This window comes from Uloborus diversus, chromosome 3, assembly GCF_026930045.1.
Source record: "Uloborus diversus isolate 005 chromosome 3, Udiv.v.3.1, whole genome shotgun sequence".
Taxonomy (NCBI): domain Eukaryota; kingdom Metazoa; phylum Arthropoda; class Arachnida; order Araneae; family Uloboridae; genus Uloborus; species Uloborus diversus.
Genome location: NC_072733.1, coordinates 81180362 through 81199342, shown reverse-complemented (window position 1 = coordinate 81199342; position 18981 = coordinate 81180362). Strand labels below are relative to the sequence as shown.

The window sequence follows — 18981 nt, the reverse complement described above, 5'->3', positions numbered from 1 at the left end:
TAAATTGAAGTCATGTGTCCTAAAATGCATACTTACGTAAGTCAGTAATAAATATTGTAAAACAATTACTAATATTCATAATAATTTTATTTATTGTAAGGAGTTTTCTGTGTGTCATTATAACTTTAAAAGAAAATAAATCCAAATAAATGCTGATAACTGAATATTGGTTTTCCATTAAAGCCAGTTCAAGAATGATCCAAAACAGTTTTGTAGTTCAAGGAATGTGAAAATCAACCGAAAAATTAAAAGTTAAATTTACTACTTTAACGTTGATTATGCCTTAAAATACACATCTGTAGATGCAGTGGACCAGTACTAACTGGTCCCTGAGAATCTTTTCAGAAAGTAGTTACAACACAAAATGCTAAGAACTAATTCTTAAGTTGCGAGTAAGCGATTCAAAACTTGAGTTGTGACCTTTCTAAAGCTTTTCAAGGTATGAATTATTTTTCTTACATAACGCAAACGCTAACATCTTCTGCGGTTAATGGTTGCTGCAGTGTTATCATTACGAGAAAGTCCGTTACATCGGCAATCCGCAGACACATAAAAAGACTAGGAAGCGTTATCGCCAGGAAAATAATCATTTGTGCCATTGTGTTCCTTTTTTTAAAAAATACCACATAACAGTATCATACATTGTAAAAGAAATCATAACGCTTAGAATTTCTTTATGTAGGAATTAATTAGTGCCCCTTGTCACGTTGTAGTCATTACTTTAAGGGTTGAATGACCACTTAAAAGACAAAGGGCAATGGAGTTTATAATATCATTTTCACGCTGTTCATCAAACAGTAACAATTTAATGCTAACCATCCCAAGGACATGTTTAGGTATACTTTCTGTGTATCCGAAGCGACATATCGTATGAAGATTCAGATTGCATGCGGCACGTATATGTATTTGGCAAAGACAATGGTTGTGAGATTGAAACCGTGGCAAGGAAATGGTTCGAAATGGAATGAAACAATGACTGGGTGGAAATGAGCCGCTGTTAATGTCTGATAAACGTTTGAGTTTCTGGAGAACGGAATTTATAGCTGAATCATTGTTGGATCAGAACTTACGGAAGTGAGTTTAAAAAGAGACTGAAACAAAGTTGGAGGTTGATACTCTTGTCTGATATTTTATTTACAAATCTTATTACCAATTGAAAAGATTATTTTTTACTTTTTGTAACCAAGGGCTTTTTGAAACGCCATGCTGAATAATATTTTAACACGGTTTTATGTCCGTCAAAATATATTGCCTTACCATTACTCTCCGATGGCATCTTTAACTCCTTTTCTTTTTGTTTTATTGTTTTCCGTATAATGTCTGCAGAATTTTCAAATTAGATTTTAATAAATTTTTTTCATCATTATTGTTTGGTATCATAATATGTTAACTATTTAAAAAGACAATCAACGACATTGATCAAGCACAAAATTGCAGACACGCGTTTCGGAAGGACGAAGAACCCCATTTTCAATGCTAAAAGATGATAGCTTATAAATGAAAAGTCATTGAACAAAGCCAGGTCCATCATTTCGATTTTTTCTGGATGGGGGGGGGGGGGGAGTGGCAAGGGGTGTACTCAATGTACATTTATCGAAAAATAGTAAAATCTGTGCCAATCGTACCAAGCTAATAGTTTCCTGAACAAATCCCAAAATCTTTTGAAATATACTATTGGAAATCTTGTTTTTCCCTGACTTGACATAATATTTCCAGAGAGTAGTGGAAGAAAGTTTTTTTAATGTGTCAATAACGACTCCAACAAAGAAACAATAAATAAATAAATAAATAAATCAGGGTTGGTAAGTTTTTGCCGGGGGCGGAAAAAACCATGGAAAAAAACCACGGTTTTTACCTCCCGGCAAAAATAGGTTTTTGCCAGTTTTTGCCAAAGTGGCAAAAATAGATTTTGTGTTAACAACTTACGGACAGTTTTTTTTCTTTTATATAAAAGTAAAAGCATGAAAAGATTTTGATAAAAGGCTTTGCCATTTTCTGTAGAGTGAGCTAGTATCACTAAAAAGTAGAGTGAATATAGAATGCACATATTGATCAGCTTTTTTTTCTTCTTTTTAAATTCTCCTCTTGGCTATCCATTTTCCCAGTAAGTGAGAAAAAATGCATTATTTCTTTAGTGAGGAAAAGTTAATATTTTTCTATATTCAAGTATATATTCTGTTATTAATTAAATAGCTTAAATATCTTAGTGGGATCAAAAAAAAGGTGATTAATTAAATATATATATATATATATATATATATATATATATATATATATATATATATATATATATATATATATATATATATATAAAATTATAATTCAGTCTTTTTATTAATTTACTAAGCTAAAGTAAACATTCTTTGTTTTAACATTGAAGGAATTGGCTCATTCTGAAAAAATTGTTTTAGCAAACATTTAAAATCTTAAGTTTTGCAATCCCAACATTTGTTTTTTATTTATTTTTTACCTTATAAATTAGAAGTAACATGGAGAGACATAACTAAAATATTAAAGTGCATTATTTATATTATATTAACACTATTTCTTGATTAACACTATAATGCTACTTTATTTGCAATTAAGTTTTTGCCGTTTTTTCTATTTTTGCCGGTTTTTTCCATTTTTGCCATGGTTTTTTCCACTGTCCGGGCAAAAATACCTTTTTGCCGGCAAAAAAACCAACCCTGAAATAAATAATAATCTTGAATTAAAAAAAACCCGACCGCTGTTGGAAGCACATGCTAAATAAAATACTTATAGCGAATCCATAAAGGAAATTCTAAAGGGCAAAAACACCACGGAGCAAACAGAAACCATGGGTAGAGAGTAGAAAAAAGAAATTCCAACCAATGGGATTATTAAATGCAGTACTTCAAAGCATAAATTTTTAAAATGGTGCGATGACACGAATTGTATATTTGCATGTTATTAAATTTGTAAGGTGATTTATCTTGTCACAAGAAATCTTCCCGATGACAAACTGTTTGCTTTTAATCTCATAAATAAAAACGTGACAGAGGTTTTCCCGCAATAAAGGTGCTGTATTTTTCAGAAAAACTTATCTTCAAAACTATTAGATGGCAAACGAGAAAGACAAACCATGTCTAAACAGTTTGGAAGAACCAGTTTCGTGGTAACTTGAAAGCCATACTAGGTGTTTTTATTTTATGTTGATAAATAGAGCTTATGACTCATTGCAATGTTGAAACTTTCCTCGCTTAATATTTGCTTGCCCAAAGCTGAATAAATTAAAAAAGCAAAATGGACATAGTAACTCTGTCACTATTACAATTTGTGATCAAAACAGGCTAAAAATGTCATTATATTTATCTAAAATTGCATAACAAGCAAATTCGATGTTTTCAACTATAAGATTTCGTACAAAATAAAGTAGGGTCTAACGGGCAGGTTAATGAGAAAAAAATCGATATAGAAAAGCTTCGAGATACAGAGGCATAATTATTCCGAAAAAGATAGATAAATTAAAGTTGATTGGATGACGCTTGGTAAAGTTAATTTTAAGGATTATTTAAGAAAAGCCTTAAATGTTGTACCTTTTATTTTTTTATTTCTTTCTGATTGAGTCACTAGTTGACAATTCGTCAATTGTCTACAAATGTATCCTGATTAACATCATCTTAGAACTTAACTTCCAATGCAAATTTTCCTCATCACACTCGCAATATTCTATACAATCGATTCTCATATCATTGGGAAAAAAATCGCAATATTCTTTCAGTTAGAATATATTCCGAGAATTTTAGGGTGATCCTCGCAACAATTTTGCAAAATATTTTACCTTATCTACTCTTACATAAGGTCATATTGAGGCATAGGCACATGGACAGGGGCGGACTGGCCATGTGGAAGATGTGGAAAATTCCACATGGGCCGCACCTAACTTGGGCCGTTTTCTTTTTTTCAATGTTAATTTTATTTTGCAAAAAAAAAAAAAAAAGATTTTAGCTAGGCCGGCCGTTCTTGTGTATTTAGAGTCACAGTCAGTTGTCTTAAACTTAGACATTGAGATAACTGCAATTGGGGTTAGAGGTTTGGAGAGGATGATGATTAGATGGTTTTCCACTTCTAGTGGTCATTCTTTTCTTGTCGAACTATTGCCGTATTGTATCTTGTTACGAAGTGAGAACGCAATGTTTCCTGGAATTCTGTGATGAGGAGCGGTATATTGGGGGTGAGGATATTTTTTATGACCATCTAAAGCTGCCTGGGAAAGATTACATTAATCCCTTTCCTTCATATGAAAAAGACTCCATCCAAAGAATAGGATGTATACCAGTTGTGGTAACATGCAAAACGCCTGCTAACAGGGCCGGATTTAGCTTTTGAACCACTCCGTGCAAAAGGAAAATTTGCGCCCCTTTTGAACTGCATGTATAAAGAGCCCCCCTCCCCCCCCCCCTACAAATAAAAAACATATGCTCTTTTTTACATTTTTTGGCAAACGCATAAAATGTGTCAAAGTAACTTGGCATTTATTGTAAATTGTAAATATTAATAATAATTTTCAAATCGGTTGACAGATTTGATTCTGATGATTTCCAATTCTCCATTCATATGACAGCGGTCTCAAAGAGAGCTGTCTAACATCTGGTTTAAGTGGGAGTCCTTACTAGAATATGAGCATATAAATAAAGGGACTTGTGTTATCTATATGTGGGATCTGGAATTAGTAGAATTATGCTTATGTGTTGCATGCATATTACTAATCCTTTTTCTATGTGCAAATAAATAAATAAAATAGTTTCAATTTTGAGATTTTAAAATCAGATTCTGTTTTTTGCAATTACGAATTGCGAAAGGACCCTACTCGTTGGGTTCTACTAATGGCTCTTATCGTAACGAAAATTGGAACTCAAGACTCAAATTATGTGCTGAATGCTATGTGCTGGATACTTTTTTCGCGAAAAAAAAATTGTACAGTCGAGAAGGTTGTTTATAAATAATTCGATTCTGAGGCACGTGGACGCCTGCATTAAATAGAAAAATAAAATCAAGGGACGGACGTCGTTCAACGGTCAAGTGATAACAATAAGCAATTCATAATTGCTCAAAAGAAAAAAAAAAGAGCAATGTGAACATTGCGTCAAGGGTAAACTTTTCGCATAATGAAGGGGTCTAGGGATTACACCTTAAAAAAATTTCTGAATTGTAGCTCTGAAAACGTTATTTTAGACAATCTTTGATGATATTAGGAAGAGAAGAAATGTTAAGGGGACCTTACTTTGGAATTTTTCGAACTAGAAGGCTCAGAACAAAATTTTAAACCATTCGAAATTTTTCTGTAAACAAAATTTGAAAAAAGGAGGGGAAGAAAGGGTTGTTGAAACGTCTAGAGAGGAAAATTTTCAAAACAAAAATGCAGTTGTTAGCAATTTTTGTCTTTTTTTATTTATTTATAATGAGGTTGTGTTAGAGGTATCGACTTTTGTAGACCTAGTGCGATCTCCCGATGTAGCATCCATTCTTTTATGTGGCACCGTGCCACGATAATATCGACGCCCAGTTTCCGTATCAGATGGAGGTACCTGAGTTCTTACAATGCGAAACTGAGCTGTGAATTTAATTTTTCCGAGAGTACTTCAAGCCAAATGAATAATCGAAGGATATTTCACATGCCGAAAAATCATACAATCCGAGCACTGTCTATTTTATGCATCTTGAAAATCCAGCGATTGGAGCCAGGTTTGAACCTGTGTTTTCAGGCGTAAGATGCCAACTCCTAACCATTACACCACTCAGTCGGCAGGCAACACTTGTTGAAGTAGAGGAACGGGATGGGGTCTGGGATTGACGAATTCTTCATAGTAAATTGTCAGAAGTTTTAATTTCGAAAATCTTAGTTTTAGACGATCTTCGGGATGTCAGGATGAAGAGGATTAAGTGCCTCGCCCCTCGGAATTTTTCAGAATTTAAATCGTTTAAACAAAAGTTGATCTTTAATGGTGGAAAGGGAAGGTTCGAAAAAACTTCCGCGAAAACGTTTCAAAATTGAAATTATAACTACGCAAGTTGTAAGCAATCTTTGATGACGTTAGAGGAAAGGGTAAGATTCGAGGAGACTTCCTCGGAAATTTTTCAAAAATAAAGTTTCGAGAACAACTGTAGACAATCTTTGATGATGTTATAGGGACCAGGTTCTAGGATTTCCCCTAACCCTTGGAACTCTTTCGAAATTACAGTCCTAAAAATGCAAACATTAAAATTTTCAATTTTCACCCTTACCTTACATTTTAATATGTTTGAATTCAAACGCTTACAGCCCCAGTAGAATATTTCACAGTTTTGGACGGAGGTGTTTTTATTTTTTATTATTTTATTTTTTACTTTTGAGTGATAACTATGGTCATATTTTCTACTATGTTTCATTTTAAATATCGTGCCTCATTAATCTCCTGTAGAATTCTTGTTCTAACCTTCGTTTTTTCCCTTCAACCATTTAACAACTTCTGGTGCGTTTTTTCATAACAATCGTTTAAATCTCACTTCTCTCCATTTCTCTCTACTTTGATTTTTTATCTGTTTGAACCATATTTCAGCGGCACATACATTTTTCAGCATTTGGCTGTGAGATTTTCATGGTAAGAAAAAAAAATGAAAGTAAGAAAAACAGAAACAGAAAAACATTAGCTCCCCAGACGCTATCTTGTTATTTTATAAATTTATACATTTTTTAGTCTAAAGCTTGCCATGAGTTTCCAAATTGCACTGAATACTGTAAAAGCACTTTTTTCGAGAGGTTTTAATTTTCGCAACCCTGTCATAATCGAAAATTTTAAACCTCGCAAAAATTCTTTTTATGTCGGATTTTTCAACTTTCGCTTCTGTTTACAAAAAAATCGCGAAATTTTCAGCTCGCGAAATCACCGTTATCTTCCTTTTCGTGAAAATTACGGCTCGCGAAAGTTAGTCCTATTACAGTAGTTTTTTTTTCCCCTGTTTAAAGATGTTTGAAACGTTCATCTCAGCGGCTCTTTGTTTTTCTTATTAGTACAGATGTTCTCTGATATATTACTAAAGATATATATATATATATATATATATATATATATATATATATATATATATATATATATATATATATATATATATATATATATATATATATATATTAATTTGCATTTTGTTCTCAAATTTTACAGAAAAAATTGTCATTTTCGTTATTTTTTTATTTTAAATCTTTAACGCCACGAAGGATTTCCTTTCGTTACATAAGTAAAATCAAATTGGCTGCTCGTTTTCTAAAAAAACTGGGATGTTTACATCGCTCTCCTTCCCCCTCCAAGAGAGTATGGGCACTCCGATGGGAAGTCACTGTGATCTTCCAAAAAAAATTTCAGTTCGGGACGCGTCCCGGCTGGTGTTGATCCTACAGATTATTCTCCTTCATTTAAAATGATTTTAAAGTCTCTGTAATAGGTAAAAGAACTAACACCTTTTACTTCAACCTTATGCAGACTACGATTATAGAATAGATAAAGGGATATCGCGATGCGCCCTCTTCATTTGTAGATAGTGCCAGTATTTTTTCCAGAGAACTTAGGTTTTTTTTTTTTTTTTTCAGTCGCTCATTGCAAATATTTTTCTCATTTTGATTTGGCGATTTTGCGCCCCTCAAAAATTTTTACTCCGTGCCGGGGCACGGACTGACGGAGTATTAGTCCGGCCCTGCTGCTAAGAAAGCTTTTTTTTTTTCCCCTCTCTCTCTTTCTCTTCCCTTCGTGTTTACTATTAAGTTTCCCGCCACTTTCTGTATAATGGACGGAGCCATGTCTTTTTCAACCAATTAGGTAATCCCTCTCTTCGCAATTTCGTCTCAGAAAAATAACGAGTCATTTGTTATACAGTGTATAATAACATCTGTATTGAACGAACAATGACAAGAACTTTTTCGCGGTAAGTTTAATATTTTTAGTCATGTGTTTGCTAAAACTTTGTTGTTTTCAACACTTTAAACAAAATAATATGAATTTAAAATAACGATTACTTTAAATTAATTTGTTTTCGTTTATTAATTTCAAATCCAGAGTCTTTGAAAATAACTAGATTAGTCTAGTGAAACTCCTAAGCAAAGTGTGCTTCATTTTATTTCTTTTCAATCGTATTAATGGACAGTATTCATCTGACGTCACTGCAGGTCAAAACCGGCACTGCAGTGCATTGTGGGAACTGTAGCAAACGAAAATCCGTCACTACAGCGTATAATAACACTTGCATTTATGCGGCTTATAAACTCTTCTTTCTATTTAAAAATGAGAGGTATTTTTAAGTTTTTTACAAAGAAACTATGTAACAGAATGATGAACAATTCATTTAATATGAAATACTCTTTATTATCGTAATTTCATGGGTTTAAGCCTCTTTGGTTCCTCATCAGAAACATGGTGAAAACTCGAATTCTCGTTTTACATTTCCCTTTTCTCGGAGTTTTTCATGCAGTTAAGAGTCTGTATAAGCCCCAAGCATGTTCATGATGCATATGAAGTTCAGTAATCCTTAAATAAAACGAGTTTTTTTTAGCATTACTAACACTGTGCAGTTGGTCAAAATACCCGCAGACGGAGAGATGATGGTCAAACCGTAAGTAAGTTCCATTATAAATAGTAAAAATAGGTAATATGTTACTCTCCTGTTCCCCATTCTCGAAATCTGTGCATCATTTCTTTTAAAGCATTTTTCACTATTGATCATTTATATTTAATTCAGTGTTGTATTTGTTGTGGTGATCAAAAACTAATCGTACCGAAAGTCGATGTGACAAAACAACAATGCATTATATTTTCTCCTTCCTCACTCTTTCTGTCTGTCAACTGCTGTCATTGATTTATCGACACAAAAAAGTTTATTATCTTAATTTGAAAAATGAAACTCAAAAAAAAGTTTTGTTCGCCTATTTTTTTTTCCTGATATTTCTTTGTTCCAATCACTCCTTATGAGGCTTCAAAATGCAGATTTTTATACCTATTTTTCAAAATTTTCTCCGGGGGAGGAACCCCCGGACCCCCTAAATTGGGGATATTCCATACCCCACTTACAGGGAGAAACATTCATCACTATCTTGATATCATTCTCCGTTTTAAGCTGAATTCAAAAACGGACAGCAGCCAAAACATTGAAGAAAAAAAAAAAGAAAAAAAAAAAAAACTAAAAAGATGGCTTCTTTCGTCATCAACAGAAAAGTTTTCCATACAAAACTGGGATTTTTTTTTTCTTTTAAAGACATGTGTAGTCTTTGAAAAAACTTGTTCTTTTCTTTTTCTTTTTTTATATAAAGAAAATCACTAAAAACTTTTGGGGTTGGGAAAAAGACAGCCAAAATGTTTGGGGTAGGGCCGGAAAGAATATTTTTCCACATAGAAATTCTAGGGCCAGTCCGCCCCTGCACATGGACACAGGCCCAGGGCACCAAATTTGTTGCTGAAGTTTTAGAAAATTTGAGTACATATTGCACTCTAAAGCAAGGTGTGAATACTAAATGTAGGGAAAAAAAAGTCGCTGGAAAATTTTAAGGAAGGGAGGAGGAAGGCACCAAAAACTTTTGAGCCATGTGTCCCCCAAAATATTAGTCGGACTGTGTTCTTATTCAGCCTCTCTTATCTCACACTCTTTTTACACGAATAAAAAGTCTAACATGTCCTTCAGACTTCCATCATCCTTATCTATAAGTCAGACATATAGGAAATACTTGTCAGTCTGCAAAAAGTATTTCATTTTACTTCTGCATTTAAATATGACCCAAAACTTTGAATTCGTTGGTAACAGCTAATAATTCGCAATACGAATCTTATTGCTGGCAGAAAACCGTGGAAAATAGCATGTAATCTATGTTCAACCAGCTGTGACCTTCAAGATAAGTAGTGTCTGAGAGTAACAGGTTTTGAGACAGACAACTTTTACTGTATTTATTGCATATAATGCAAAACAGAATAATCGTTAGAATTTTTTTTAAATAACGTAGCGAATGGTCACTTATGTTTTTATTTATAAACTAGGAATTAAATGTTTTTTCTAGCCTAGAGAGCTATGCAGAAGAGCAATGTATATGAAGAATCACACATTAAGTACCATAAAAAATGCAATAGCTGAATTTTCCGGTACACTAAAATGGAAATATAAGGACATTTTTCAGCAACGTAAGTGGAGGAAAGATTTGAAAAATGATGATTCGAAAGAATTTTTAAGATGTTATTCTTCGAATGTTTCTACTTGGAATAATGTGAGTTAAAACTTAAAATTTATTGCATCCGTAACTGCTTGAAACGCAGATGAGTTTCTTATTTCGAGTCATATGTGCATTACGGCGCGGAGAAATACAAATTAAGTCTTTGCATTGTCTCCACTAAAAGGCATAAGAATCGAACACAGTTCATCGAATGTGTGCTCCTGAGAGCATTACATGAGAACAAATTTTACGCTTCTCTATTTACCTATCTTTTATGATCCTTGAAGTAAGTAATGTTCAAGAGGATCTCTAAAGTATAACACGCGAAAAGAAAGCGATACATGATTTAGGGTAAATCAATGAAAAGAGACGATTAAGCACGCTTGTTACTAATTGCTTTAGGGATAAGGGAATAGTTCGGTAAACATTCAATTATCCGTAGAACAGGTTAGCTCAGCAACCTGTGATAAGCGATTCTTGCGGATAACCCGCAAAATAGGTAAAATGCGATATTAGTGTGTACAATAGCTAAAAAATCAATAGCAATCACCGTACATTTTAATTGTAGCTAAAAACGATAGCAGTAGATGTAAAAAAATGTATTTAAAGCTAAAAAGGAATAATTAATTAGTGCAATTAAATTACACCAGTGGTGCAGCGAAGGGGGGGGGGGTTGGGGGGAGAAAACGCCCCCGCAGGCATTGGTTTTAACATAAATGCAAATTATGATACAGTAGTTTATGAAAGGGCTATTTTAATCAAAAAAAACCCCTTCGGAAGGTATTTTTGGAGATATTTCTGGCTGCCCTAGTGAATTACACGCATACACACACAAAAAAAAAAAAAAAAAAAACACACACCAATTTGGTTAAAATGGGTGCATTATGCTTTTATTTAGCTAATCATCTTCGGGATTTTTTTTTTTTTTTTTTCGTTTTTTAAAAGACTGCGGATAATTAGCTAAGCGGATCATCGGGAGTTGACTGTATTACTTTCATTTTTCTCAGCTTTCATTTCTAGAAAAATCAAAGATCTATAACCTATGGATACTTCCAAAAGCAATTCTAAACATGTGCTGATGAACTTAAAACATAGTACTTTCAACTATGCGAAATTGAAGGTGGTTTTTTCGTGACTTTGATGTGTTTAAAACTAAGAATAATGCTTCGTTTCTTCACGTTCTACTTTAAACAATTTTCGGATGAAAAAGATCCCTGCAATTAATTTAGGTTTCCATACAAGTTCACTCTTGTATTTCTCTAGTTTCACGGCGATTGGGACTTCATTTGTTTCATTTAATGTTGTTCGCAGAAGTTTATATATGCTACTGTTTTGAACATCTATGCTTCTTAGGTGAAATTTCAATGTGTTTTTTTCTCTTTCTTTTAATGAACAACTTATTTTCGTTTCTTTATATAGAATTATAATACAACAATTTACCTAAGTGCAGGAGATTTAATTAAAAAAAAGAGATACGTAAGCTGATTCAGTGTGAATTTAAAAGTATGCATCGTATTCTCTCGTCAAAAATGAAAGAAAAACGACTCAAATTGTTCTAAATTTAAAAAAAAAAAGATTGATAAGTTGCTTATTAATAATTCAGCATTTTGGCTCGAGATAAGAAACCATTGAAAATAAGAAAAAAGTATTAAATTGTGTTAAAAAGCTTAATGCTCACTTATTCGACAATTAATTAAATTATTGAAGCAAAGGAAAAGAATCGACATAATACAAGAGACAAGACTTGCGTTGATTTTGGAGATTTCTCACGTGTGGTACATTTTAAGGAATGGCCATGTTAACATCTCCTAATAATTTATGTTTTAGCTCCTGATTTATCCAAAATCTTCGAATAATTTACATTAAAATTTTCGACACCTCACTTTGAAAATTCGTCAGTTGTCCTTATCCCCATTCCTCTTCCGACCCCGAGTAAAAATATAGTTTTTCTATTAATAGAGCATACTCCACTCTTCCCTGTTCTAGCTACAGCATTGTGAATTTGGCAATAAAACTTGTGCATTGAAATTATTAAACTTTGCCAATACTGTAACTGGCTAGAACGAATTGGACAGAAAATGTCAGGAGCAGCCCTAAGTGTAAAAGTGAGGGGGAAAAGGGGGGGGGGCGAAAAAATAGCATTCGAGGCCCTGAACCACAGAAGGTATGTTTTTGCAAAGGGTTAAGCCTATACTGTTGAAGGCATATTGAAACAGCAAATCGAATTAAGTTTATATTTTTCCAGTTAAATTTATCAAAACTATTTATGATATCCTACACAATCATATAGCATACCTAAACAAAACAAACATAAAATGACAACATATTGATATGAATACCTATAAATGATTACAGAACAGACTTCAAAAAAACCCCACATTATAAATTAAAGTTATTCATATTCAGGTATTTGCATCGTAGAAACTGTAAGTAGATGGTGACTTAAGTACAAAAAGTTCGAGATTTGATGTTTTTTAAGTGTCATGAAAAAACAGCATTCTTATTTGGTTGCAGGCCGGTGGGTCAATATTCATTTGTATAAAATTTTACAGTACATACAGGAATTTTCAAGCAGATAGGACACTTAAAAGAATTTAAAATATTAAAAAATACAAAAATTAATTTTTTAAAAAAAGAAAGAAAATTTAACTAATATTTAATTATCTCTGGAATGGTAATTCCTGTCAAGTTGAAACTTGTTGTATTTGATTCAGCTCACTAAAATCATTTTAATGCGTACAAAAATGACGAATATTGAGAATTGAACTCGCTCGACCAATGAAACTTTTTTTTATCTTGTTTTCCTTTCAGTTCACTCCGATCGCCACAATGTCCCATGCAGTGACACCGGTACTTAAACTTCTGGGAAGGAAGAAATTTTCAATTAACCGAATGGAAGTTCAAATTCTGCCAAAATAATAAAATTCGAGTATGCACACATACGTAAATCTGATGAAAAGCAGGGGTGCCCATCTGGGGGGGGGGGCATGGTGCGGACTGCGCTATTGAAATTTTTAGGGGGTATTTTGAGGTGCATTTTTTCATTTGGGGGGCTCTTACTTTGGGGGGGGGTAGTCGCGATGTTTAGGGGGTGCGCCTTTGTTGTTAGGGGGTGGGCACCCCTCTGAAAAGGGTCATTCGGGTACTTGAAGATCGTCTGAATTTGCCGAATCGTCAGACAATTTTGCTGAATAAGGGCATTTTTTTCTTCCGTGACCTTCCACGGTCCCATAAGATCATAAGAAGCATAGTTTCCAACACTAACAAAGTTAATACTAAAATTGACTTGATTTTCTTAATCCGAACTGCAAAGAAAAACTAAACAGCTGTATCAAACTGCCAAATCCTTCTCAATCATTTAGTTCTATTATTTTCCGCGATGAATTGGTCACCACACTACCTACTCGAACTCGCATGCCAGTTTAGACGGGAACACAACTTTCACCCCCACGTGAGTTCAAAAGGCGTTTCCCGACGTCAATCTTCGGGAAATAACTCCTCCCACCATGCGTTGCACGTCACCAGGTGTGGATTGCGGGCGAGGCCACGTAGGAAATAAGAAGGAAGTTAAATTGTTTCTCCACAAAGGACAGGGAGCGCATCAAAGGTGAACAAGCATTTATAAAAACATCGTACTATATCCGAAATTTGGTGGATATAAGATAAAATGTTAGTATTAAAAGTGAAAATTGGTTAGCTTGCAGACTCTTTGGTAGCAATCTTCTCTATTGAAGAAAAAAATCAATTGAATCGTTTTTCTCGAAAGCCAGTCAAGCGCCAAAGTCTAAAATTTCGAAAAAACACCGTTACTACTTCATTAAAAGTTTTCGATAAGGATTACACTATTTTGCTGAAAGTGATACTAATTTAGGTGTAGTTACTTTCAGTAAAGAATATTGCAATCCACGTCAAACAATTTAATATGAAGATATGATTTTTTTTTTTTTTTTTTTTTTAAATTTCGAAAACTTTGTGTTTAATAGGTTTCTGAAATGAATTACTCAATTTAAAAATGTGAAAGTTTTTTTTTAGAAAATTATGTAAAAAATAATAGATTTATTTACTATAAAATATGAAGCACCAAACCAGGAGCGGACTGACCTGTCGGCCCTTCGGCACGCGCGCCGATGTGCCCTCCCGCCTCCCTCAAGTCTGAACACCTTTTTATGTTTAAAAAACATTTATTTTATTTTATTTATTTATTTTTCGGTGCAACTTCCTTCTTTTTTTTTTTTTTTTTTTGTGCTAACAAACCTGTGCGACTTCACTTCATTTTTTTCCCCTTTTCTTTAAACCCGTAAAAATGGGTACCATCATTTTTTCCTTTTTCTTTCTATATTTATTTTTTATTTATTTATTTATTTATTTATTTGCATTATTTTATTTTATTTTGCACCTTTTTTTTAAATTAGTGCAGTTTTGTGTCGGTTTTTTTTTTAGCCCTTAGGAGGCCAAGGTTGGCGCCTTCTTGCGGGACTCAGCCCGCCTTGCAGCAAACAGATCGTGGTCGCAGACATTTTTTTAACTCAAGAACGTATGTGACGGTGTAATTCAAATAAATTTATGACTATGGTATTCGGGAATAAGGAAACATTTAACAAAGAAAGGGAATGTGAGGCAAAGTAAAAAATTAACTTACATTTTAAAGAAAAACGATTTTTTTTAAATTACAGTACACAAAGAGAGAACAGTGCTTTTTTTATGAAACTTGCCTTCAATTGTTTTTTTTTTTTTTTTTTTTTTTATGTCAGTAAATTTGTACCTTCGAAAAAAAGGTGGAAAAGGACAAAAATACTTTTTTTAACTAAACCATTTTCTATTTAACTAGTTAAAGTATTTTTCTTTGAATGGATGAATGAATAAAACCCATTTACTAATTAATTTAGAAGTAAATAAATGAATGAATGTAAATTAAAGAAAATGTAAACGCTTTAATAAATAAATGAAATAAACTCTCACTTCGTCCCTTATGCACTTGACAAGTTGTAAAAAACATTGAAAATAAAAACCAGCCTATTATTAAACACATAAATACTTCACTTTTAATATCAGCAGATTTTAATTAATGTATGAAATGTTAGTAAGGAGTTTGTCATTTAATAATGACAAAACACAGTTTTGCAATGCCACGAAATATTACAAAAATAGTAAAGTTTTTAAAATGACTTGTGGTATATTATCATGTACCTTAAATTTCAGGGGTGACTGATTTCTGACTGGAATCAATTATATGTTTAACAACATAGTTAAAATATTGATAGTCGCACTGTAAAATGTGTAACAAATTTTGCCATTTCACTTTGTCTCACTATTTCACTCTACCCCACGCACTACATTACGTATCCACAAATTTTATTTTTTGTCCAGTTTTTTTTCTGTCTTAAAAAAAAAAAAAAAAAACGTGCTCGTAGTGCAAAATGCCAATTTGCAAGCTTTAAAAAATGTCATTTCAAAGATATCTTTAATTAGTACTCTTAAAATAGTAAGAACTAAAAACTTCGAAATAGCGATCTCAAAGTTCAGCAAACAATGATTCAAAGGGTAAAAAATCTAAATAATTAATGGTTTATCCCATTCTTCTAAATGCCAGATGTTTCGCTTTGCGTGGGGAAGATTTTTTTTTTTTTTTTTTTTCAATAAACCTTTTTAATGAGTCCAGGAAACAATATAATTATCTAAACGTGTCATTATATCAATGTAAAGGAGACTTCCCTCGCAAGCAGATGGTCCATCGTAAGGAAACTAACTATAGCTTAGTCGCTAAGTTTATCTTAGTACGCAGTTTGCCTGGTTTTGAGCTTCATTCTCAATGTTATTGGATGCTTCTGTTTTGAAGGTAATAGCAGCTGGCTGCAACCGAAGAGAATTACGTAACAAATATTTTAAAGCGTGGTGACTCATGTGTCATAAGTACATTATAATTAATTGTTACTAAATGGTTTTATCTTTAAGTTTTATGAATTGAGTTTTTTCTCCAAATTGCCTTACTGACAAGTAATTAAAGCTGGAATTTACATCAGCTAATTCATTTTTCGCAATAACGAGTCCATTACTACTTTCAACAGGTGGAAATTTTTTATCGCTCATCTAAGTAGACTGTGGAAAACATTTCAACGATTCCGCTTTGTTTTTGCATGAAATATTTTGTCTCCGTTTTTTTTCTAGATTGAAAACTTCTTAGTCTATTTCAAACATTTGACTCGTTTAACAGATAACCAAATAACAGAGTGGAAAAACTTTTACCTGGAATTCGTAGGAGGATATTTATTAAATTTTATTAATGTTATATGCTTTGTCTTTGCTGTAAAAAGAAAGAAGACAAACTTTAACAGTTAGGTATCTAAACAGCTTCGTTTCTCGAATAGGATAGAATAGAATACAGGGAAAAAAAGTTTTCCAAAACTTTTCAATAGCTATTAGAGATTATTTTTCAAGAAATAACCAATTTCTTTAAGTCATAACAAGCCAACTATCAGAAACATAACAAAATAGGATATTAAAAACCTTTCAGAGAGTAGAGTGCATAAAACTAATTTTAATTTTGAAAACAAAAGAAAAATTTGGAAGAAGCTCCAAGCATCTTCTTTATAAGCGTTACTAAAAATTGCTTAAAATTCCGAAATTTAACTAAACTTTTGGAATGCTTCGGTGGAGTTTCCTGAATTACTTTTTTTTTCTTCTGCAAGTATTTTTATTTTTATTTATGAGTAAAATATTTGGAATTTAGCTGGGCCATTGTTTATGGTTACTTCTAGTAGGTAACACGTTCATGTAAGAATGAAAAAAAAAAGAAAACAAAAGGTTTTGAAATTGAAAAATAATTTCGTTCAAAATTACACATTCTAAAGAATGACCCATACATGATTTTTTATGATTTTTTTTTTCACGAACTCGCTTTTATGAACACTGGGTTCATATGGAATAAAGCAGAGAGAAAAATAAATTCACAAAACATTTTACTGATAGCATTATTTCCATTTGAAAAGGTTTCATTTTTAAATTTAGGGGAGAAAATCACACCTTGGGACATGGTACAGCTTGGGATGGATTTAATTTTTTCCTTCGATTTTAAATTAACGCTCAGCTCTTGTAGAACTAAATTCATGGCAGCATGATATAATTTTCAGACAAATTTTATTCCATTGAAGTAGATAAGAATTCATTGCGATTTTACTTTGAACCATGTCTAATAGCTTTCACGGAAAAGTTTGAGAAGTTGCACAATGCAATTTTAATGGAAGTAAATAAAACAAAAGATAATTTAATAAAATTCAAACATTTCTCAGTGAGACTGGTGTATAATAATAGATCTCGTACAAAGTCTTACAACATGCTGTGGCGGATTTACCATGCCTTCGCAATAGCGACAATTGCGAAGGGCCTCCGCGATCATAGTGGTTCTAAGGAAATTAAAAAATGCACATGAAAAATATGTTACATAGTTCTGTGGTACGTAAAGGGGCTCCAAAAATGTTTTGCGATGGGCCCTCAAACATGTAAATCCGCCGGACAGCAGAATTACTCTAAACTTCCATCTTAGGTATATATGTATATTGCACCTAGGCATACACGATACGCCAAGCTAACTTTTTTCAAAATTTTACGAAAAAGAGTTAAAGACATTTTTATTTAGTCTACAAAACTTCTGTTTACTACTTTTTTTTTTTTTTTTTGCAGCAAATTCAAGACGTAGGTGATTTTATATCAAACGTTTAAAAGGATTTTTTCTTTTAAAAAAGAAAAGTAATTATGCATAAATCTTAAATAGTATTTTTAAATACATTTTCTTCTTCAGGTCAATACTTTACAAAAACCGTGTTAGAACATATTCCATTAGATATTTTACATTTGGGGTTTGGGGTTAAATTGACCTTTACTTTTTAAAAGAAAACTGTAAATATTTTGCTAAGTATTTAGATCTCCCTGCAAACTGAATATTTACTACAGCAATGAACAAAAAAATATCTTTACCATAACTTAAATACGCATGCGTAATGCTAAAATTAGTCTAAAATTATCTCTCGAATTTTAAAGTTAAAAAAGTTGTAGCTACATAGAAACCTTTAAAAGATCAATAAAAAAGTACTTTTCCTTTGCTTTTCACATCGAATTTCCTTTCATTTTTTCGGTAAATCTTACAATTAATAAACATGGCACTCAGATATTTTCCAAACGGAATGTGAATAGATAATGACAGTTTGCTTCATTAATATTGATCGAAAAATTTTGTAAACACTCACCAAAGGAAGAAGAACGAAAAGCAGCAAAGCCGACATATTGTTTCTCCTGAAAAGAAAAAAATACACATTAAATATTGACCTAGGAGTGAACTTTTTAACATTGACTGGATCGCGTCACCTGCAGCTATGATCACTTTCGCTTAATTGAATCCGAAGCAAAACCCTGATCCCTCCATCTGCGTTTTGGCCTCAATTTAAGAAATAAAGATTTGGCTGGTGGCTTCAGGCTGTTGCCAAACACAAGTTTACCGGTGGATGCATAAAATGAAAACTGGTTAGGTAGACAAAATAAAAAACAGTTATCTTCATCGAGAATTAATGAAGTACTGAATGACTAAACAAAATGAATAAACAGTAGTGAAAGCTAATAATTAAAAGAAGAAGAAAATGATTATAGCGAGAGTCCTGGGAACTCGGCAGTTGACCAGCCGTTCGGATAGCTCGGGGCCGGCAATTAGAGAGTGATATAGCAAAACGTTTTAACCCCTATTGTTTTCTAAAATTTCGCAGAATGGGATACTTGTTTCCTGTGCTCGTTTGATAGTTTTACATATTAAG

General features: G+C 32.7%; 1 protein-coding gene across 1 annotated transcript in view; it reads right to left on the bottom strand.

The window, feature by feature from the left end:
* The window catches only part of LOC129219454 (cuticlin-1-like), a 131350-nt gene that overhangs the window by 87389 nt on the left and 24980 nt on the right, over positions 1 to 18981 (bottom strand). The window contains exon 2 of the mRNA XM_054853850.1: positions 18424 to 18469. Coding sequence (XP_054709825.1) covers positions 18424 to 18469 — 46 coding nt within the window. The remainder of the gene's footprint in view (positions 1 to 18423; positions 18470 to 18981) is intronic.